The sequence below is a fragment of the Ochotona princeps genome, chromosome 27 (genome assembly GCF_030435755.1).
Source record: "Ochotona princeps isolate mOchPri1 chromosome 27, mOchPri1.hap1, whole genome shotgun sequence".
Lineage (NCBI taxonomy): Eukaryota > Metazoa > Chordata > Mammalia > Lagomorpha > Ochotonidae > Ochotona > Ochotona princeps.
Window position 1 is genome coordinate 16,773,681 of NC_080858.1, and position 23,968 is coordinate 16,797,648.

Here is a 23,968-nt window from a genome sequence, read left to right on the forward strand (position 1 = left end):
GATTTTCTTGAGCCTTTGTGGGTAAAAAAAACAAAAAAAAAACCCAACGATGAGCCATAGGTAGAAGGTAGAGGCATAGACTACGAAAAAAAGGTGTCATGTGGAAGTTAGGGAAAATAGACCAAGAGAAGGGCAAGGCCAAGAGGGTGTTCATTTTATGGTTTCAGATATTTCAAGCTGTTAAGGCAAATGCAGAGCTTACTGTGGAGCAGCACGTGGAATACAGTTTTTAAAATGATTTCCCCATCAGAAGGTAGGAGAGAACAGGAGATGCTCAAAATTGACAGAAGGCTAAGTGTTTAATGATCAGGTCAGACCAAACTCTGGTGTTGTAAGTATAAAAGAATGGTTTTGGTATGTAACTTTAAAATGAAATTTAATCCCATGTGAACTTAGATACCAGTAATTTTATGTGTAGTTTATGTGTGCTCTCTGAGCCTGACTCTAACTTGTATATCTTACTATCAGAGCAGAACTTACAGAAACCTAAGCATGCTATTAAATAATGCTTACAGAAGGCCCATGTTTCTGCCCATGTTTTCCCTGCAAGCCATACCTGACCACGATCTTCCTTTACAGCCACTGAACCACCTCCCTGGGTAGGTTGGCATTTTGTATTATTCACTCCATGGCTAAGTGGAGCACATCTAGAATCAAGACATCAAAAACCTTGAAGGAAAGGTGTGTGTGTGTGTCTACAGGAAAGTGTGCAAATTAATATAGCTCATTTAATGGCAACACCTGACCTAAACCGACATGAGCCCTCTCAGAGGCTCTTATTCCACTTGATGTGACTCCTTGTAGTTTTTTTTCATGAAAATACTAGCATGTTTGATTTGGGGACAGTTTCCAAGCTCCAGCAGAGTCCATGAGGATTTTAGACAAAAAAGAGTATAGATCTGTGTTGGTTTTCTTACAAGCCTAAAGAAGTTTACAGGGGAAGGTATTAAAATATTGTAATTCCAGCACTTAAGGCATGTCATTGAAAAAAGACTAAAGACATTATGCGAAAAAATATGAAAGATGCAAATGGTTGTATTTGACTTGTAGAAAGTTCTGTTACTATCTTTGTTTTGATTTTTTTTTCTTTTACTATTCTAGGATGAGTCCTCCATGTTCTTCCAGTTTGGGCCATCCATCGAACAACAAGCTTCTGTGATGCTCAATATCATGGAAGAGTACGACTGGTACATCTTTTCTATTGTTACCACTTATTTCCCTGGTTACCAGGACTTTGTGAACAAGATCCGCAGCACCATCGAGAATAGCTTTGTGGGCTGGGAGCTGGAGGAAGTCCTCCTACTTGACATGTCCCTGGATGATGGAGATTCAAAGATCCAGAATCAGCTCAAGAAACTCCAAAGTCCCATCATTCTTCTTTATTGTACCAAGGAAGAAGCCACCTACATCTTTGAAGTGGCAAACTCAGTCGGGCTGACAGGCTATGGCTACACATGGATTGTGCCTAGCCTGGTGGCAGGGGATACAGACACAGTGCCCTCGGAGTTCCCCACTGGGCTCATCTCTGTATCATATGACGAGTGGGACTATGGTCTCCCTGCCAGAGTGAGAGATGGAATTGCCATCATCACCACTGCTGCTTCCGACATGTTGTCTGAACACAGTTTCATCCCCGAGCCCAAGAGCAGCTGCTACAACACCCATGAGAAGAGAATCTACCAGTCCAATATGCTCAACAGGTGAGTGTGGAACAGAGGGTGTTGTGGTGGGGGGGTTCAGAGGAGAGCTACAAAGACTGCACAGGGTGGTTCAGAAGTTGTGGGAAGAGCAGTACAAGAGGGTAGCAGGTGGAAGGCTGGCTCCTGCAGTGAAAGTTGGTGATGGTGATGGGAGTGCTTCAGTCTAAACCTTGCTGAACTGTATCCTTATCCTTAGCAATACAAAACAGCTCCTGCTTACTGAACACTTAATATGACCTGGATGTTACTTGAGATGTTTTACATGTTTAACCTCATTTACACCTCTAAACAGCTCTATGGGACAAGTTTTAAAAATTGGTCTCTGCTGACAACAACAGAGAAAAAGGCTTGTAGATGCGGAAATTGTCTAAAGTCTCACTGCAGGTGAGTGGTTCAGGCTGGAGTTGAACCCAGGCTTCCCTGGTTCCTCAGTGTTTGTACCACTGGGGAAGATTCAACAGAACATGAAATGAGGGCATACAAGTCCACTTGCTGTACTATGCGGGAATGCAGGATAGCATCCATGTATCTGTGGGCACATGAAGAATATTCTTCCTGTAAAAGAATAGGATTGGTTCTGTACTCCTTTGCTTCTCTGCTCTGTGCCTTTCAGAGGGTGAGTGCAGCTTTTTTGTTAACTCTTAGTCTGGTTTGTTTCACAAGACCAAGGTACAGGTGGAGGTCTGCTGTCCTCCCCTCCTTGGCCATAACCCAGTCAGCACTGCAGTACCTCCTCTTGGGGGCATTAAATGACTCTGTGTAGAGTAGCAGTCTGTCTCGTCTGCTTGTAATATTCATTATTGACATGAAACTCTTGTGGATGTACCCTGTAACAGCAAAAGAAAAGAAAAATGGCCTTAAATCCAGTTAGCCAGCGATAATCATTGTTGGAACAATTAGTGAATGTCTTTCTAGAACCTCCCCATGCATGTATACCTATATGATCAATCTATAATTTTATCTAAGTGGAAATGTAACTAGACAGGTTGTTCAAGCATCTGACTTCCTTTTACTCCATGTTATGTCTTGGACATCCATTTTCAATTTGTTTCTAAGCCGTATCAGATACACAAAAGGGTATTCAGAAAAAAATAATGCCTACTCAACTATCCGTCAACTATCTTGAGAAATAGATTGTTAGAGATTGTATTTTTGGAGTACTAAGATGCGTTCAGAAGTAGGTGATTAGCCTCATAGTCAAGTTGCCCACACCCCACACTAGAATCTGCTGGTTTGATTCATGGCTCCACCCCTTGACTGCAGCTTCCTGCTGACATAGACCCTGGGAATTAGTGGTGAAGGTTCTAGTATTGGGTCCCTGCCATCTCTGAAGGAACTTTGGACTAAGTTCCTTCCTGGCTCCTATCTTTCACCTGACCCAGCCCTAGTTATTGTAAATATCTGGGGAGTATACAAGTGGCTAACACTCTGTCTTTCTTTCTGTCCTCTCTCTGCTTCTCAAAAACAGTATGCATCGATTTGGTGGAAGTGGAATGGGTACCTGCCGACATGTGTTCAGCTTGTGGAATGGAGTTGGACTGTAGTGTCCAGGGTACGCTTCTGATTCAGGGTCAGATTCTTGGTTCAGGTTATAAGCTCCTGAATCAGGGTTAAAAGCAGCTTTGAGGGAACTGTATCTGTGATCCAGTCCTATTGTTCTTTCAGCTCTAGTTCTCTGCATCTTGCACACTTAGAGGTTATCCTGTATTGTCTCAGGTTCCATTTAACCTGTCCCAGCACATTCATGTTTACACATCCTTTAAATACGGACGCTTCACTAGGCTCTGCCTAGACCTGTTTCTTTTATCAACCATCACCAAAAGATGCACATTTGACAAAGTGACATTAATGGCATGAACCTCTTTCTCAATTCCTAGGTCTGTCGCTTTAACTGTGGACCAGATGTGTTCCTTTGGATGCCCTAGGATTTGAGATCTTGCTATATCCAAAGCTAAACTTCTTATCTCATCTGTTATTACCCTCCCACTCTCTCCTAGCTGAATCTCTACTGCCTGTAAAGAATGCATCCTATTACCAAGAAGCCTAAAATAAAAATTTCCAAGATGTCCTTGGTTGCATATGCCTGCTACGTCATAGCTAACTAGGATGTTTTCTGTGGACTTTAATCCTGTGGTGCCTTTGGGTTGCTTTTGCTTATTTACATCTCCTTGACCATATCCCAGTCCACTTTTCTTACTTGTGTTGCTGCAGGGGCTCTTAGGTTATTTATCTTCTGCTTCCAGCTCTGCTTCCTTTCAATCTATATTACAGTCATAGTGATCTAAAATGAAAATGTGATTGCGATAGTCTCCTGCTTAATGTCTTTCAGTGGCTTTTCATTGCTCCTAAAGTAAAGTCCACTCTCCTTAATATAGTATATAAAGTCTCCCACGGTGCGAACCCCACCGGTCTTTTGGCAACAGGCTCTTGTTATTCTCTCTCTTAAATACTACTTTCACACAATGTGAGATTTCAGTTCTTCAAGGACTTGCCGTATCTCCTGTTACTTCCAGCTGTTGGTTCTCACTGCCTTGGACTATGCCCCCATGTGCCCCTTGCCAAAGAATGATCCTAGGTATGTGTCGCAGGCTTCATTCTCAGCCTCGTTGCCACTAAGAAATCTGTCCCCAACTCTGAACTAACATTACCCTAGTAGCTGCCTTTGCTGCATCTTATACTTTTCCAATAAAGCCCCTATTTGGGGGACAGTAATGACAAGCTCTGTGAACCTGCTCTGCCAGTTCTGGGAGTACAGAAATCTTTCTATTGTACTCATTTCTCTGCCCACATTCCTGGCACAGCGTGTGGCACAGTGATGTGGAGGGATGAGATTTTGCAAAACTCAGTGCACATCTGCTTGAAAAGGGAGTTTTCTTGTTCTGTTCCTGTTTTTAAAACAACATAGACTCATTTAAAAACTTACTCTTTTTTTTTTTAAAGATTTATTCAGTTTATTACAGCCAGATATACACAGAGGAGGAGAGACAGAGAGGACGATCTTCCATCCGATGATTCACTCCCCAAGTGAGCCGCAACGGGCCGGTGCGCTCCGATCTGAAGCTGGGAACCTGGAACCTCTTCCGGGTCTCCCACGCGGGTGCAGAGTCCCAATGCATTGGGCCGTCCTCAACTGCTTTCCCAGGCCACAAGCAGGGAGCTGGATGGGAAGTGGAGCTGCCGGGATTAGAACCGGCGCCCATATGGGATCCTGGGGCTTTCAAAGCGAGGACTTTAGCCGCTAGGCCACGCCAGGCCCAAAACTTACTCTTGATTCTGTTAGGCAGGCGCTATTGTTCTCTCTCACTGAGTTCAGTGTTACATTCAAATGGGACGGCAGCATTGTGGCACAGTGAGCTAAGCCACTGCCTGCAGTGCTGACATTTCATATCTGTATGCTGTTGGAGTCATTCTGCTTTCAATCCAACTCCCTTCCAATACACCTGGGGAAACAGTGGAAGATGACCTAAGTATTTGAACTTCTGGCACCCATGTATGTAGGAGACACGGGGCATTCCAGGCTCCTGGTTTTGACCTGATCCAACCCCAGCCGTTGTGGCCAGCTGGGGAGTGAAGCAATAGTTGGACTATCTCCCCTTGATTTCATTCTGTCAGGCTGCCTTTCAAATCAATACATTTTTACAAAAACTTAAAATCCAATTCAGACTGTTTCCTCAAAATTTTTTGCCAACTAAAACCAAGGCATAAGGGACTACTGAGACTGTAACATCTGTCAAACACCATGAAGAAACGAAATGGATTATTACTTAGTCTAAAACTACGGCCCAAGAATGCTTGCTTTTATCTTAAGCCTTCCCATGTGTGAACCATAATCAACAGATATTATCTCCTGTTTGCTTGAATTATTTTATGCTAAAATGTGAAAACTGTCCCTGAAGCCTGGGCTCTTGCCTCCTGTCTCTGTGCCCACAATCGGTTTTAACCATTGTGAGCATCTCTGTGGAGTCGCCGAAACCTTCAGGTGTTCCTGAAGGCAGGCTGCTGTCCTCATCTTGTGTTCCTTAAAGGTTAGTGTCCAGCTGGCTGTGGATGCCCGGCTGCATTGGTTCAAGTGTGTTCATCCTGAAAGCAACCAGGTGTTGATCAATTCCTCAGGCCCCAGGATGGAGAGCAGAGGATGAGCAAAGACAGAGAGCAGACAGGGAGGAGAGAAGCAGAGAGAGACACCAAGAAACATTGAGGCATGCCTTTATTTCTGTGCCCTGGCTGAGCGGTGTTGCCAGATGTGTTTCCTCTGAGTTTTTTCTCCATCCGTTTCAAGAATCCTAACTTTCCTTTTTTTTTGTTAAATATGTATTTACTTACTTTGAAGGGAAGAGTTACACAGAGAGAGGGGAGACTTAGATCTTCCATCAGCTAGCATGTTCCCCAAATGGCTGTGATGGATGGAGCTGGGCAGTGCGTAGCCAGCCAGGTGCCAGAAATGTTTTCTGAGTCTGTCACACGGCTGCAAGGACCCAAGTGCTTGTGCTGTCTGCTGCTGCTCTCCCAGACAGTATAGTAGGGAGATGGGTCAGAAATGAAATGGCCAGGGCTTGAACCTGTTCCCATGTGGTATGCCGACACCACAGGCAATGACCTTACCTGCTATGCTACAGCACCAGCCCCTCCCTGATTTTTCTTAGGTGTTGAATACACCTGCCTGCTGCACTTCCCTGGGATGTCTACACTGTCTGTCTATGTCAGTCACTCACTTCTCTATATTGTCTTTCACCACAAAATCTATCGTTTTGTAGTTTTTGATGCCATCCCTAGTCTTTCTTGGGAATGTTTTAATGTGCTTGTCTATTAGGATCTGTAAAGTGCTGACGTCAGCTATGGAGGATTAACAGAAGTTATCTCCCAGGAGTGTGAGATGCCCACCAGGCACTGCCCTCTGCAAACCATCTATGGGATTCCATGAGGCACTCTGGATTCCAGCTGCTCTTTCCTATCCCAGGCTGAAATCTGACTCTCCCCAGGCCCCCCTTCTAGCTCTAGCCTCACTGGGGTACTCTCTTAAATAACAAACCAAGCAACCACACCATTTAGCCACTGCAGGAAATCTTTGCAAGTAAAATTGCTGCAAATGGTTGGATGACTTTCTTGGCCTGCTGCTCCTTCTTAGTGCAGGAAGCTAGAGGAGGGCTTCCTGGGAGATTTCTGGGAGTGACCTGTCTCCAGGAGGATGTGACATCATGGAAGGGATTGGTCAAGTTCTCCTCAGATAGACCATGGCTTTCCTTCCATGTGGGGAAACGTCATAAAACTGGATTTGGGGAACAGGTGAAGAGGTTATAGGATACCCTCAATCCTCAAAGAGAAAAATATATTGTAAGTGATTCTTGTGTATGTTACCAAAGGAAGAGTACTGTTAATGACCTTTGTGTATTTTCAGAGGCAGTCCTAAAAATGCGCTATTTCTATTTGCTATGAAATAGTTGTTGCTTGTCAAATGTTAATCCAAACTCCTTACTGGTTGAGACTTGGCTGTAGATTTAAAGCTGTAGAGTTGGGGAATGTTTCCAAGTAGCCTCTAGGTTATTTAGAGGTTCAAGGAAGTTGCAAAAACTTAGTTATATTTGAATTTCAGATAAACAACGAATATTTTTATTTTTTTTTTCAAGATTTATTCTTATTGGAAAGGCAGATTTACAGAGAGAAGGAGAGAAAAAAAGATCTCTTGTTTGCTGGCCCACTCTCTTAAGTGGCCACCATGGTTTTAGCTGAGCTGATCCAAAGCCAAGAGCCTCTTCTGTTCTCTCAAGTAGGTGCAGGGTCTCAAGGCTTTAGACCATCATCTACTGCTGTCTGGGGCCACAATCAGGGAGCTGGATTTCAAGTAGAGCAGCTGGGACAAGAACCAGCAGAGGCTGGCTTGAGTGTCTAGACTTTGCCACCTGTATGGAAGGCACGTATGAAGCTCTTGGTTTTGGCCTAGTCTAGCACTGAGCATTGTGGCCATCTCTGGGATGACTCAGTGGATAGAAGATTCTTTTCCTCTCTCATCTCTCACTGTGACTTGGGACTTTCAAATAAAATAAAATAGAAAACAGGAAGTGATTATATCAGGTGTCTAAGCCCAACGTTATGCCCCTGAGCTAGTGCAGATTTGCTAGCTATTAGGGACATGCGTGTCTGTGTTTGCTTTGTTTCCTCAAGGAATAGTTCATGGTGTTTCTTCCCTTACCCAAGTGCTGATGGATACTCCCTTGGTTTGTTTCTGTCATCTGCATGCTGGCACATGTGCTGTGTATCTGTGCTCGCTTTGTGTCCTGAAAACCGAATGCTTCTTCACTTCATTGACATCTAGAGCAGATCTGTACCTTAAGCTCAATGGATCTCAATACAGCAAACCTCTTGGGAATTTTGCCTGGTATGTTTTGCTACTGTCCTCAGTTTCCCTAACTAAATGTTTCTTTTGTGCTTCTTCTCCCACCTTCACCCCCTACTCCCAATTTTTCTTTCCAGTAGAAGTTGTCATCTTATGAAACTGGTGTCGTCTTCTGGCTTAGCTTTTGAGGGGTGGGCAATAAAGGCTTTGAGTAATTCATAGGTAAAGATAGGTGCTTTGTTAAATTCTTATTAAAAGAGCTATAATGAACACCATCTTGCTACAACCTTGAGGCAGATTCCCCAAGCTCGGAAACACTGTATTAGCTGGATTATTCCCAGGGGATGTTCACTTCACTCTCTTGGCCTGCAAAATGCTGAGAGGTTAAGAAATAGATGAGAAATGGAGTCCATTTGTTTTCAGACACCGTGAGCAAGGGCTGCTCAAGCTTTATGCCCATCTCTCTGTTGAGTGCCAGGCTTAGGCAGATTTGTGGTAAGGCAAATAGGTGTTATAGGTTCATTTAACTTAATCTGATTTGCATGTGACCCAGCCAAAAGGTTACATACATGCATAGTTATAAATACAATAACTGGCACACTGACCCTTCACCTTGTAAAGAAATGCTCTAAGATAAAAAGGAAAGAGGCATTTTCCTCTGAAATATTAAGGAAAATGAGATACACCTGCACTTAAAAGTATAAAATGGATCTGCAAGGTAGTAAGAGAACATATAATTTGGAGAAATAACTCAAGATTCTAATAACTATCTTAAAAGATATATTCAATGTTTATTATAATTTAGAGTGTACAAATCACGCCTTCACTGTTTATGGGAGAGTGACTAAGGGTAAGGATTATTCAAACTTCGTCTTCCACATTCCTGATATAAGATTTGCATATCATGTCTTGGATTTTTCCTTTCAATTTCAGCCTGTGAAAGACCTTCACACATATTTAACACTGAGAGCCGTTTATGATACTTGTCCATTTTTGTCATTCTGTGGCTGACTTTTTCAAAGAGTTAAAAGTTATCAGGGACTGATGAGGTGTTCCTTATGGCTTTTATTTCTTCTCCACCATTCTTTGTCTTGGCCTTTCCCCACAACTATCCACTTCCCCCCTTTTCTTTCTACAGAATGGTTCATAATTTGGATGAGAGGCTAAGGACTAAAGAGGGCCAGTGAGTGGGGAGCGATCTGCATTTCACTGAGCAGAAGGGGGCTGGGGAAGGCCCACCTGTTCTGAGAGAAGGGCTGTCTATGGGAGATTGTAGAATGGTCTGGAAGCAGAAATGGGCGGTGGCAGAGGAGGCAGACAGTCATGGTTCTATTACATATATTGTGTCTTAGGAAAGAAAGACATGGGTGGATAGCTATGGTGAGGATTTAGAAGATAAGGTTTCAGACCAGCCCTATTTGTTAGCCAGACTGCCAAAAGTTATGATTTCAAGCATCAACTGCCTTTTTGAGTCTTTACTGCCTCTGTGGCATTGGGCACTTGTCCAATTTAACCCTTTCAGAAAACTAGAAGCAAACATCCTTAAGAGACTTTTCTTGAACTCCATGTTTCAAAGGGCAAGTTGAACTCACTGCTCAAGGCCTCCTGTGCCTGTTTGATTTTGCTCTGTGGCATTTATTTAACATGGTGTGTACATTATATCTTTTTAAAAAGATTTATTTATATTGGAAAGTCAGATTTACAGAGAAGACAGACAGATCTTCCATCTGCTGGTTCAATCCCAAAGATGCTGCAATGGCCAGAGCTCAGCCAATCCAGAGCCAGGAGCATCTTCTGGGTGGCCCATCTGGGTACAGGGTCCAAATGATTTAGGTCATCCTCAATTGCTTTCCAGGTCACAAACAAGGAGCTGAAATGGAAATGGAGCAGCCAGGATATTAACCGGCACACATATGGGATCCCGGCACATGAAAGCTGAGGACTTTAGCCACTTAGGTTGCCATACCGGGCCCTCATCTTTTCTTTTTTAATTATTTTAAATATCTATTTTCTCATTGGAAAGGCAGATTTACACAGAAAATGAGAGACAGAAAGATCTTCTATCAGCTAATTCACTCCCCAAATGACCGCAAGGGTCAGTGCTGAGCCAATCTGAAGCCAGGAGCCAGCGCCCTTTCCCGGGTCTCCCATGTGGTCCCAAAGACTTTGGCCATGTTCCACTGCTTTCTCAGGCCACAGGCAAGAAACTGGAATGGAAGTGGAGCAGTCAGGTCATGAACCAGTGCCCATATGGGTTGCTGGTGCCTACAGTCAGAGGATTAGCCACCTGAGCTTCCATTTCATCTTTAAATGCTGTGTTGACTCCCCCACTAGTTGAATTCAAGATCTGTAAGAGCAGAGGGTTTTTTTTTTTTTTTTCAACTTTTTTTCCCCAAAACTATTTTATTTCCTTTCCAGATAAGGTAAGGTAGTATCTACATGAATATTTGTTAGATGGAAACATGAATGAAAGAGGAGAATTATTCACATTTGTATCTCTTTAAAAAATCTCAAGTCCCAGGCGCCCCCAGCTCAGGCTGTGCGATGCCAGGGTCTGGCCACAGTCTGCCTTCAGAGTGGGATTTAAGTCCGTCCCTGTGCAACACACTAATGAAGCCTCAAAGAAAGCTCAGATCCATTGCAGTGAGAGCATTAGAGCCGCAAGTGTCCTTTACACTCGTCTATCCAAACCCTAGCAATACTTGTCATTGTGGCGAATAGGTGCTGGAATGATGAATGGATTTTTTTTATTATTATTGATTACAGTGTATTATGTGATACAGTTTCGTTGGAACTGGGAATCACCCCACCCCTCCCCCCGCATTCCCCCCATGACGAATGGATTTTTACCACTGTTCAAAGGCAGTCTCAGAGGCCAGACAGGTACACATCCCAGAGGGGCAGAACTTGACACTACACAGTGCCTCTTACCTGCTGGCCATGACTTCAGGAGGGCCGACAGTCAGCTACCCTTTGCCCTTTCCTGGCAGTGTCCTCTTGGTCTGGGTTTTTACTCAAACAGGGAGGTACATTCACAGTTAATGGGGTTGAATCTGGTATTATTTAAGAATTGAGTGGGAGTCATTTCTCCATCTGTTCTCTCTTACCATCAAAGGATAAAGGCTGAATGGGTGGGGGTGGGAATGAGGGAGATTTGCCAAAAAGCTATCATGCTGTCATTTGCGGTTCCAGACATGGGTGGGAAGTCTAAGTGAGGGCTGGAGCACAATTGGCCAAGGTCAAGCTGAACAGAAAGGAGCTTCTGGAGAGCAGAAGTGGCTCTGGCCTCTGCATCTCTAGATCTTCACCTGTTTGAAATAGAGCCTGGCATGGGTGTTTCTCTTTGTTTGTTCTTCTGTTGCTGCCAGAGTTGCATAGGTGGTTGTGTCCTGGAGAAAACTCTCCTGGACCTGATGCAGGTGCTGAGGACTCAGAAGAGGCCAGCTATTGAGGACAACTACTAGGATATTGGCTGTAACCCTCCGGATAAAGAATGGGAGACGCCCAGGAAGGGTAGGGCAGGAGCTGGGGTGGAGGAATCTTCCCCAGGCTTTCAGTGTCTGTTACGTGATACGTCTTCTTCCAGGACAGTGCGGTGGAGGTAGCTCACCCAGACTGGCACTGTTCCCAAACTGGGCTGGCTGGCCACCCATGAAGGAACTACTGCTGACAGAGCTCCCTGCTGCTGGAATCTGCTCCCTCTTGCCCAGCTTCCAGCAGCAGCCAGCCTATGGCCTTTCTCACTGCTCAGACCTTTTGTTCCGTCATTCACTCCTGCTTTGCACCCCATCCTCTTTCTTTATTTTGCCCATCCCTCTGAAATGTTCATTCCTTGATCTTTTCCTGTTCCTCTTTTCCTCTTTTAGCCAGTTTTCACTCGAGGTTTAGAAGCCTTTGGCTGCCTTATGCTCATAAATGAGGCTAGGTAGAGATCTTGCTTGCGCATACCCATGTTCGCCATGTGTGTGTACTGTCCAACCAAACTGCATCTCTTTATAGGTATTTCTGTATGTCAAATGAAGTAGAGCATGACTGAGAGAATTGAATAAAACTTTTTAAACACTATATTACCCTAACTCTTCCTACCTGTTGAGATTGCAGAAATGATATTGTGAGAAGGAATGAGCGTTGGGGTAGAAATAGGAAGGAATCCTATTGAATTGCTTGCCTTGTATTGGTGCTGATGGGCAAGTTGTTCCTTCCAGCATGATCTCAAGTTTTAAGTCTTGATGAATGAAAGTCCAGTTGTTAATTAATTCTCACATGTTTATTGTTTGGGCAAATGAGGTGGACCTAGCGGTCATGTGGTTCTGTTTATCTTTCGGTTAAGTCATAGATGTTCTGTTTTTAAAGCAAAGTTCTTCCTTGACAAAAATTTAAAAGAAACCACCCCCATCCCCAAAAAAGAACCATGGAAGTCACAATGAAGATACAGTATTTATCCTAACCAGTCTTCTTATGAGTCGCAACTTCAAATTGTTGTGTCTAATACTAAGAAAAGTGACCATTGTCATACAGATAATCTTTGTGTATATGTTAACTGTTGCAATTAAACCAGCTAGGGCTGCCTTTGTTTACTTCCTGGAATGAATCTGGACATCAATCCAGAAGACTCAAACACTAGTCCAGTGACACTTCCATACCTTGCACTGACGTTTTTTTTTAAACCTTGCTTAAACAAAAATCTAAGAGGAACTTTTGTTTGGACAAAAACAGCACAATAGAGTATTGCAGTATAACTCATTATTGTATAGATTTGTATAATGTAACAGGTTTCCCTTATTGTTTACAGAGAAAAGTGTGTGTGTATGCACCCTATGGACTATGAGTTAAAATAGTGACTATTCCACAGCCATGCAGGGTCATTGTCATTACTTCTGTGTGTACACGTAGACTGGACTCTTATCAGGAGGAAGAGCACATGTTCAATAACCTCATGTATATAAAACATAAGCCACAATTGTGAAAAATGTAAAAATGGCTCTGAACTAAAATACCTGACATAAAATTCATATCCTAAGATGAATGTGTTTCAACTCCCAACTCACTTATTCTGATTTTATTTGTAGGGCACACAGTCAGGTGAGCCCTGGTGTAGAGTTCTAGTAACCCAGTTTAAACAAGTTGCATGGGCATGTGGAAGGATGACAGCATAGTTGCTGGGAACCCAGAAAACTACCAGCTCTTTCCTCCTTTATCCTTGAGTGTGGCCTTCATCCCCCCTGCAACCCATGATGGCCACTGGAACTCAGGTTCAAGCATCTGACTGAAATTAGAAAGGATGAGTGACAAGTCACTTCACTTTGAAGGAGATCTCCTGGAAGCCCAGCCCTTCACTTAGTAGCTGTTACTGGTCAGAGATCAATGATGGACTCAAGCAGCTGCAAGGAAAACTGGGGAAGTTTAGTTTTCAAGTTGGGCAGTAGTATGGCAAGTTATTAATCAATGTTCTGCTAGGGAGGGTCAAAGGCCATCTTTAGGAAGCAAATCTAGTCTGTGACACGTTTACTTATTTTACAGGTAACAATGGCTTAGAAATAACAAAATAACAGAACTCGAGTAGGCAAGGTGACAGCATTATCAATACAAAAATGAATAGACAGAAGTGAGAGATAATAGAAAAAAAAGAGAACCCTTGGAAAAGCATGGTTATCTAAAATCCTGTGTGAAATGCCATCAATATACTCCCCAGAAAGCATATGTCCTTTGAAAAAAATTATCACATAGAGAAATAGCATAGTCATTTTAAGTCATCAATAAGACTTTAAATTATATTGATTATCCTTAGTTTCAGAAAGAGAACTCTGTAATACCTTTCTGAAATTTTCCACTAAAATGCTGCCTATAATAATTAAAGAGATTGGTACTTAAAAATACTCAGCTTCAGCAATCTAGAAAATTTACTTAAAAAAGGGATTATTGAGAGAATGTTCCTCATGCCAAGTGCTTTATATAGAGGCTTAAACTGAAAGTATAATGCACAGGAGTGGTCATACCTCCATCTTTGAGATAAACTGAGATCCAGAAAGATTGCATCACTTGGCTCCTCTCCTTACCCAAGAGGTTGGGCCAAGTGTACTTTGCCCCATGTCATCCATCATTCTGAGTTCTGTCTCCCTCGCTGAAGAGGCTGGGCGTATCAGGCATGAGTCTGATGGACAGGAACACAAAATTAACCCTCTGCACGCAATGGTTTTATACTCCTGGAGGGTTTCCTTTCTCAGGCTCTGTGCTGAATTCCTTTCCTGCAGGCTAGATGATGAGAATAGCAGAGTCCTCCTGGAGACACTGTCCCTTGGATACTGTGCCTGTTCATTTCACCGTCTGTCCCAAAGTGTGTTCACAGCTGTTTGCTGCCCTGCCTCGGAACTTGCTGGTGTCTTCCTGTTCCTATTGGGAAGAATAAGGCACACACACACACACACACACACAGAGAGAGAGAGAGAGAGAGAGAGAGAGAGAGAGAGAGAGAGAGAGAAATTTCTGACTGCTGTTTCAATTCCCAAATGCCCTCAGTGGTCTGTGTTACAGCAACCTGAAGCCAGGAGCCTGGAACTCATCTTGATGTCTTTCATGGCTGGCAGAACCTCAACCACCTAAGCCAGCCCCTGTGACTTCTCAGGGTGTACAGTTGGGACTTGAACCCATGGATAATTACATTTTCTGATCCTGTTCCTGAATATTCCAAAGACTTTTAATACCGTGTGTGGGGGGAAAAAAACAACAACCGGCAACTTTCAGTGTTTACAGATCTGAAAGTCGTTGGAGCCGCAGTGGGGTGCAGAGTCTGTGTTCTGGAATCTGTAAGGCTCAGCGGGTTACAGGCACACAACAGACACTGGCCAGGGGCTGGGAGTTCGGGGACATTCAGTAAAACTGAACCAGACCTTGGCTTCTGTCGTGATGTACTGATCTCTAGGGCTGCTGTGCGTTTTCACAGGTCAGGTAAGTTTGGGTTTGCTTCAGGACTGTATTTGGCCAGAGGTTGGAGCAATGTTTAAAACGTACTATTGAAAGTGATAAAAATGTGGCATGGTGACCCCTATTCTGCACCTCACCGAGTTAAAACACTGTTGGTTTGCTTGGTGACAGTTTGAGTAGGGTTTTGGGGGGGGGGGTTCCTTATTACATCCTGAGCCCCATGCGACATGTTGCAGAGACTGACCACACACAATACCCAGGTGCTTGGTCACAGTGGCAATGGAGCTGTCCACAGATGGATCCTTTTAATTTGCTGGTTTGATTTTCTTGAGACAACATGCTAAGAGGCTAGCAGAATGATCTTAAGGGAACAAAATCAGGATTTTTGGCTAAAAGGATGAAGAGTTTTCTGCTATTCCTCACAGAAGCTGCTGAAAGCTTTCTGATGCAGACACCAAGACAGTGAAATGCAGGAGAAAAGGATTCCCACAGAGCTGCTTCTAGTTTATTGTTTAAATGTCATTGTCACAGATCATTAGCCACCTGCAGACTCAGAACTTCAGGAGAGAATCAGCTTTTGAAATGACATCAGAATCCCCTCCCCCACAAGCATCCACACGCAGCACTTGGTGTGCCTACTCACCATCAAGTTTAAAAATAGGAACCCTGGTGTTGCCATGACACCCAGTGCTACTCAGCAGCCTGCCTCTTCCCTCTGATGTGATTTCAGTGGAGAATGAGGTTAAGAGAGACTGGCTGGGAGCGGCCTCTAGCGGCCCCATCCTTCAGGAAGTGCTGACCCATTCAGCTCTCCGCCAGGTTCTCTGCACTTCAGCCCTAATGGAACACCTGCGTGTTCGGAGCTCTCCTTGTGTGATCAGCTGTTTGCAGAAGCTATCTTCTCATCAGCCACAAGCCAACAAGCCAGTTGGCACCTACTATGAGCTCTAAACTGCAGACAACAGCCAGCTTGGACTGGCATTAGGCAGATGGAAGGGCCGAGAACTGGGTGGAGGCATGAGGCAAGGGGGCCAGAGACGTTGACGGCCCGTGAAGTCATGCCAATCAGACAGGTCTTTGTGAGCATAAGAAAGTAGCATTTTTTTTTTCAGATCAAAAAGTCTCCTAACAATTATTCAACTGCCTGGAGGAAGTGCTGACTTTCTCGCATGCTGTCTGCACCACGCTTTTGATTCTCTAAATTCTTTCTTAGCTAACTAAAAAAAAAAAAAATTAAAATTTTTTTAATCAGAAAGGGAATGCTTCAGAGATAGAGGGACTGAGGTCTCCTGTCTCCTGGCTCACTCCCCACGTGGCCACATCTGCTGGGGGCTGAGCCAGGTGGCAAGGAGGAGCTTCATCCAGGTCTCCCATGTGGGTGCAGGGGCCTAAACCCTTGTGCCATCTTTCGCTGGCCTCTCGTTAAGAATTTTTCAACAGGATTATGGGCTACAATGTGATGTTTCAATTCAGGTACATATGTGCAGTGTCCAATTAGGTCAAATATATTTACCTCTTCAAAGATTTAACAGATCTATGTGGTGAAAACATTGGATATCCTATCTTCTGTTTTTAAAATAAAGAGGTACACAGTACATTAACATTATCCTTAGTAAAACCAACTGTGTGATAGAGCTGTTTATAATTACCTAACTCTAACTTAGTACCTATTAATCAGCCTTTTTCTGTTCTCCATTCCATCTGGAACTCACCATTTTTATATTTATTCATCCCTATATCTCTATTCATTTTTAAAAGATTTATTTATTTTAGTTTTTTATTGGAAAGTCAGATACGCAGAGAGGAGGAGAGACAGAGAGGAAGATCTTCTGTCCGATGATTCACTCCCCAAGGGCGCTGTACCAATCTGAAGCCAGGAGCCAGGAACTTCCTCCAGATCTCCCATGCGGGTGCAGGTTCCCAAGGCTTTGGGCCATTCTCGACTGCCCTCCCAGGCCACAAGCAGGGAGCTGGATGGGAAGTGGAGCTGTCGAAATTAGAACCGGCACCCATATGGGATCTCGGTGTGTTCAAGGCGAGAACTTGAGCCGCTAGGCCACCGTGCCAGGCCCTCTATATTCATTTTTAAAGGATTTATTTATTTTTATTGGAAAGGCAGATACACAGAGAAGGAGATACAGAAAGATCTTCATCCGCTGGTTCACTCCCCAAGTAGCTGCAATGGCCAGAGCTGAGCTGAAAACAGGAGCCTGGAACTTCTGGGTCTCCCAAACAGGTGCAGGTCCCAAGGCTTTGGGCCGTCCTCAACTGCTTTCCCAGGCTACAGGCAGGGAGCTGGGTGGGAAGTGGAGCAACCGAGATACAAATCGTTACCCATATGGGATCCTGGGTATGCAAGGCGAGGACTTTAGCCACTAAGCTGTAGTGCCCTATATTCATTTAAAAAATAATTAGCTTTTAACAGGACATAGTTTAAGGGGAACAAGTTTCATGTATTTCATATATGTAATTTTTAGAGTACAAGGATTCTTCTCACCCTAGCTTCCTACCTTCCCCACTTCCAACCTCTTTCTCCTTTTCTTACTTTGCTTTTCATGTTTACCATTGTACTTTGAACACCTAAAAAAACACTTTTTTAGAGTATACTCGTGAGTGAAATCATGCAGTATTGGCCTGTGCTTATTTCACCTAATATGATCACCTCTACTTCTATCCACATTGTAAATGATACAGTGTAATCTGTAACAGTGGGTGGTATAATAGTGTATACATGTGCCACATTTCCTGTGTCCAGTCAAGTTCCCTAGTGTTTCTCAGCCCTCACTGCACATTCTCTGCAAAGCTTTGACTGTGTGTGTGTGAATCACCTCAAGGCACAGCAGAGCACAAAGTTGGATTTATCTAGCCTGGAAGATTGAAGAGACGGGAAAGTGACACCTAGAAGTTACCAGACTGGGGCAGCCAATCAAGCCCTGTGAACTGTTGTTTTCCCTTCATTTTTGTGCAACAGTGGCCCTGATAGCAGAAAAGGCCGTGACATCGTTCACATAAAGTTGATGATCCTGAAAGAGTCCCTTCCTTAGTTTGCTTTCTGATGACCTGTCTAAAAACTGTGGAACCCCCCCCACCAGTGTGATGAACCTTGAACTCTCGAAACGGCACAGGGTGTGACCATTGCAGCAGCGTTGATCCTGTCACAGGTGGACACAGTGTCCTCGCGCAGTTTTTGTCCCCTTTGCTGATGCCTTCCATGTCTATTTTGTGCAAAGATGTGCGAGCGTCAGTGAAGCTGGCAGCCTCAGCATCAAAACAAATTTGACTTTCAATGGCATTTCGATTCCCCTGCATGTAGATTAAACCCCAAAGAAACAGAACTTTAAAGCTTCAAATATGATGTGTCTGCTGGCCTTGATGAGAAATTGATGCTTTGCTGAATTTTGGAGTACACAAGTGGTTTTAAAATGAAAGTTATTAGCACTGGAAAATGATGTTCTTTGTATTACTACACTGTTATTATATTTAATGGAATTGCTCCCTTAAGTGCTGCTGAATAAAAGAAGAAACAGTGGTTAGAATGAGGGAGACACAGAGAGCCGAAGCAAGCGAAGAAACAGTGGGCTGTCTTCCTTCCAACTCTCCCCCTGAGGCCCAACAAACCTTTCCTTAGGAGAACAAATTCAGTTAGTCTTGCTCATGTTCTTGTAGAGCCTTAACACTACATAGCATTTTTGTGGTTCCAACTGGACCCAATTTTGGCAATGTGTTCTGTGAACAAGCCAGGCCAAGGCACCACTTTGAATTTGCATTAATGAACACAATTAAGGAATCTTGGGTTCTTGATAAGAGGGCGATGCCATGAATCTTGATTCAAGATTTAGAAAGCTTTGTGTCTGAGAAATAACAAGAGAAACAAATACTACCTGCTTGTTTGAGGGTTTTGTGCTTGATTGCAGACGGTATGACATGGCTGATCCTGCAGGCACACATACCAAGTAGGTACTGATTTGCTGGTTGTTACCAATGACTTTAATGTGTACTTCCCATGCTCCAAGTGTATCTGCCACATTTTCCACCAAGACAGCCTGGGTAGAGGGATTGGATTTTCACATAATGTCTTTAAGGTCGTCAGATCTAGGCTTAGTGGGACTAGTAAGAGACAATAAATATAGAATTTTTTTCTTGCCCTAACTAACTCCAGACTACACATGTGGGCTGTGATATGAACTTTTTTTTTTTGGAGTCCCTTTACTAATAGCAAGGTATTGGAAGAACTTATGACTATTACAAAGGATTTATTAATTGCTACACAAGGCATATTCCTCATTTGGGCCCAGCCAGACTTTTCTTCTAAAGCGAATTCTTCTGAGCTGGCTCCTCAAGCTTTGATTGAAAATAACTTGTGCAGGCAGTCAAATCATTCTTCTGCATATGTCCAATGACTGTTGCTGTAAGCAGGATTATGTGTTTGGCTGTTTGTTTTTCAGTACAGAGAGGTTTTCCTGACTTTCGTACCAGTGATTCACAAGATAGTGTTGATTCCTGAATTTGAGGTTAAGGGTGGGTGAAGGGAGATACTGCTTCTATATTGCATCTTCAAGCAGCTATGGAGCTGGAAATTGAAGTGGTCAAAAACTGGTGGTCACTCGTAATGTCTCTTGTGCCTCAAGGAGCTTGCTTTTCTTGCAAGCATTATTTTCACCTCTCCTGAATTAATGTCAGTCTCCTTTTAGCCTGGCTCTTTGATGTTGTGTTCAGAAAAAGGGGAAGAGAAGCACCAAAGTTGATGTGCCCAGAGCACCTCCCCTTGGTGGCCACCATATGCTTGCATGTCGCCACCAAAGGAGCGACCTAGAAATGCCAAGTGCTGTTCTGGACAAGTGAAAGGTACATCTGAGAGCTGAGTAGTCACCTATTATTTCTTTTTCCCTTTTTCTATGGGAGATGTTGATTCATCTGTCTCAATGTCAGGAAAACTGTGAAGTGTTTCCTTGCTATTGCAAAGGTAAAATGAAGAAGTGAAAAAAACAGCAAATACTGCATGTGAGTCAGCCTTTGATATCTTTTGGGTCCCGTGTAAAGGACACACATGCTAAGACTTACAGTCTGTCAGCCCTAGCAGTAACACGTGCTTCAGATTGAGGGGATCTTATCAAAAACAAACCAAACCAACCAACCCCCTCCCCATGTCTTCTATTCCTTCTGAACTCTGAGAAAGGAGTCTACTTCTGCACACTTGCTTGTACCAGCTGTCCAATCAGTGATTCTGGTCATTCGTTAGCAGCGGGGAAATATGTCTATAAAAAATGTTGACAGACATAAAGGACATATCTGAGGAGAAAGAGACACTTTAGTAATAAATAAATTGGGGTTTGATCCTGGGATGGCTACCTGCTGTGTTTCTGATAAACCAACCTGCCTTGGTCCATTGTAAGGCAGGAGATTGTGCAGAGGGGGCATTGCCTGTGCCCTAGGGAGATGAAAATCCTGCATTTGTGAGTTTAATTTTAAGGTGAGGTTGTTGCCTCGAAGAGGTATATGCTCTAAATTCCTCAGATGTATTCTCCTGTCCCTCTCAAAAGGAAGAAGAACCAAAGCCCATCAGGTATCAGTTTCAAAAGTCTAGCAAAGACCTTCACTAGTGTCTTTCAGGAAACTGATGTCTGATATTGGCATCGATGAGGAAACATCTGTCCCCTTGGGTCTGTCGATATTTATATGCAGAATTTCCCTGAAGGCTTCTTAGTGCCTAACTAGTCTTTCTCAAAGCAAGTTAAAGATGAGGAAAAAGTTATAACCCAAGCCTGATAGAATCAACTATGAGTCCAGCGTGCTACAAATAATGAAGAATTGGATATCCAGAGCAATAAACCTATTTTCTCACAAATCTCTGGTGACCTCATTTTTATCCATTGATGAGAGCTAGTCCTTAGCAGGCTAGGAAAAGCCCTTGATCACCTGCTTCTAACCTTCCTGGTATGGCTTATCTTACTATAGTGCATCACTTTTTCGAATTCCCCAGCTTAACCAAAGATACACTGTTTGTGATGAAGCACATCCAACAGCATCACTGTCACTGGCCGTCCTCTAAGTATGACAACGCCTTACTACGCCAAGCATCTGCACAGGATCTTCCCACTGGTTCTCCTTTCACTTTCCTCATAGAAACTCCCATGTTCTTTAAGATCCAACTCAAGTGTCACCCTCTTCTGTGAAACCTTCTCAGACAGGTCCAGGCAGAATTAGTCACTTCTCTATGCTCCCATAGCCCTGCTCGTACCTTTATTAGAGTGCTTAAATGTGCCAAGATATCACATTAAAGATACATCTGGGAATGGCTCAAGCTTGGAAAGTCTCATTTTTGCAGCAATCCTAGGATTCATTGTACAGTAGATAGACACTTATTTTTGGTGAATGAAAATGTGAATGAATCAACAAAGGAAAAGGTAGTTGGCTACATATGGAGTGAGATACTGATTATTCTTTTTAAAGATTAAATGTGCCATCCTTCATGTTGAAAGAATGTTTCAGTCTTTAGCAGAACTGAATAGGCATTGTACTGGGTTTTTGCGTGTAGTGTTCACACAGTCTTTTAAGCCTTTCAATTAGTATAATTTGTTTAGAAGTGATTCGCTACTGCCTTTCATTCTCTTATATATGTATCCAGTCCAACTCCCAGAATTCCTGCGCAGGGTCTCTAAGTTAAGTCATTCTCTCCTCTCCACTTGCGTAGACCTATATTTCTATAGCAGGACTCTAGGGTTCTCTTAGTATTATAAAATTCATCTTGTCCGTTATTTTACTGACTTCTTACTCTCAGATACCATTTGTATCATTTTACTCAGATGATGAAGGATCTATAGCAATCTCATTTAGCAAATTAAGACCCGGCATGCCAGTCATCCTTCTTGCGTAGCATTGGCTGGATCCCACATTGCCTTCTGCAAGTGTGCTTGTGTAAGCACACTCTGCCTTGCCGTCCAGGCTAAGTAGTGTTGGCAGGGCCAGCTTACTCCCTAACTTGCTGCGTTACTTTTGTAAGGACAAGTCGTTTTACATTTCACCTCTTCCAGCTTTGTTATCTTGGGTAAAATAAAGCCTCAGGAGAAAAGTTGGCTTGGAAGGAAAGAATTTGGCAGAGATGAGCCTCTGACCCCTTTTATGCTAAGGTTCTTGAATTCTTTGATTTGATGCAGGATTGAACTTCTGTGCTCCCTTCGAATTTACATGACCAGTGAAGAGGTGTGAATGCGTCTGAGTCCCAAAGCTTGGCCTGGTTCGTAGCACAGGGTCACACAGCAGCTGCCTGGGCAGCAGAGGGGATGAAGATGAAGGCCTCCCTGGCACCCTCCTTTGGTGTACACATGCACAGCACCAATGCAGTCCACTTTTGGCTGGGTTTTTGCATTTTCATTCAGCCAGGCTTTAGATTCACTTGATAAAGGGAATTAAGTAGGGCAGATTTGATTTCCTTTGATTGAAAAAATTTATATTCTTCCTGTTTCAGCAAACACCTGCAGTCACTCACAGTCTGTTTACCTGGTTCTGGACTTCCGAGCTCCTAGGTTTTGCTCCCCTCTTCTTAAGCCTAATGTTTGGTGGTGCTTTTACTTTTTTGAAAAAATTTTTTGTTGTTTTTCCCAAATATGTTTTCTATTGTCTATTTTAATTGTATTTGAAAATCAGAGAGGAAAGAAACGGACAGGCGGAGAGTGATTTCCCATCTGCTGGGTTTATACTCCCAAAACCCACAACAGTCAGTACAAGGTGAGGCTGCCATCAGGCACCTGTGATTCTACACGGGACTTTCTTGTAGATGTAAGGACCGAAGTGCTTGAGTCATCACCTGCTGCCTTCCAAGGTACACAGACGGGCAGCTGCATCAGCAGTGGAGTAGCTGAGATTTGAACCTGGCACTGTGATATGGGATCCAGGCATTCCAAACACTGACTTAAGCGTTGTACCAAATATGCCCCTCCTTTTGAATTTAAAAAAGTTATTTTTAATATTTACATAATTGAGAAGGATGCTAGCTCATGGGGGCCTTTGATTAGGGTGGAGAGAGGGTCAGGTATGGAGGAAGGTGGGTAGAACAGATATTTCAGTTTGGTTTTTTTCCCTGTATCCACAGGGGAGGAGCAGGAGGGCTGCTGTTTGCTGTGACTCTACCAGCACCCAGGGAAGGGGAACATCATTTGATGACACCTTAGATACCCCGATGTGGGGAAAAGTGTTGTGAGGGTGTTACTTAAGTGGTTTTGATAGTTCTGAGAAGCTGGTGGATTTTTTGCTTACAGGATTGAGAAAATATTCCCAAGATCTATTGGTTGACAAAGTCCGTCTCAGTGTATCCACAGACCTAGGAATGTGGTACAAAGCTTGATTGAGAGAATTGTCCAAACTGTTCTGCTTTCCATCCTCTGACACAGCAGTTGGCATCCCTGCTGGCTTAGATGAGCTGGTTGTCTTATCCCCTGAGTGCATCTGGACGTGCTGTCCACTGCACAAGAATCAGCAAATGAGGAGGTCCAATACATGTGCTCCAAGGTCGGACCACACATCCTATGATTTGTCCTGTGACCAGGGTCTGAGTCCAGCAGTCTAGTTGGGGAATCTCCCAAGAAACCTTGCCTGGGGCTACCTCAGACTTTACTCTTGTGTGTGCCAGGCAGTGCAGGGTCAGGTTTGGTCTGGAACCTGCATAAGTTAATACAAATACTTGTGGAGGCAAGCTGCCTGGTCAGTTCTGCCCCAGCCCTGAATTTCAAGAACTGACTGGTGCTGTGGCCCAGATCTATTTTAAAAAAGATTTTATTTATTCATTTATTTATTTTATTGGAAAGGCAGATATACAGAGAGAACAGACAGACAGATCTTCCATCCACTGGTTTACTCTTCAAAAAATTAAGATGCTCTGAAGCCAGGAGCCAGGAGCTTCTTCCAGGTCTCCTGTGTGGGTGCAGGGTCCCAAGGCTTTGGGCCGTCCTTGACTGCTTTCCTAGGCCACAGGCAGGGAGCTAGATGGGAAGCAGAACAACTGGGACATGAACAAGTATAC

At 43.6% G+C, this 23,968-nt stretch overlaps 1 protein-coding gene across 1 annotated transcript in view; it reads left to right on the top strand.

Moving 5' to 3' along the window:
• The first annotated feature begins 1,107 nt into the window (after positions 1-1,107).
• LOC101523627 (glutamate receptor ionotropic, NMDA 2B) overlaps positions 1,108-23,968 on the top strand; it is a 196,233-nt gene continuing 173,372 nt past the window's right edge. The window contains exon 1 of the mRNA XM_004592578.2: positions 1,108-1,700. Coding sequence (XP_004592635.2) covers positions 1,114-1,700 — 587 coding nt within the window. The 5' untranslated portion in view covers positions 1,108-1,113. The remainder of the gene's footprint in view (positions 1,701-23,968) is intronic.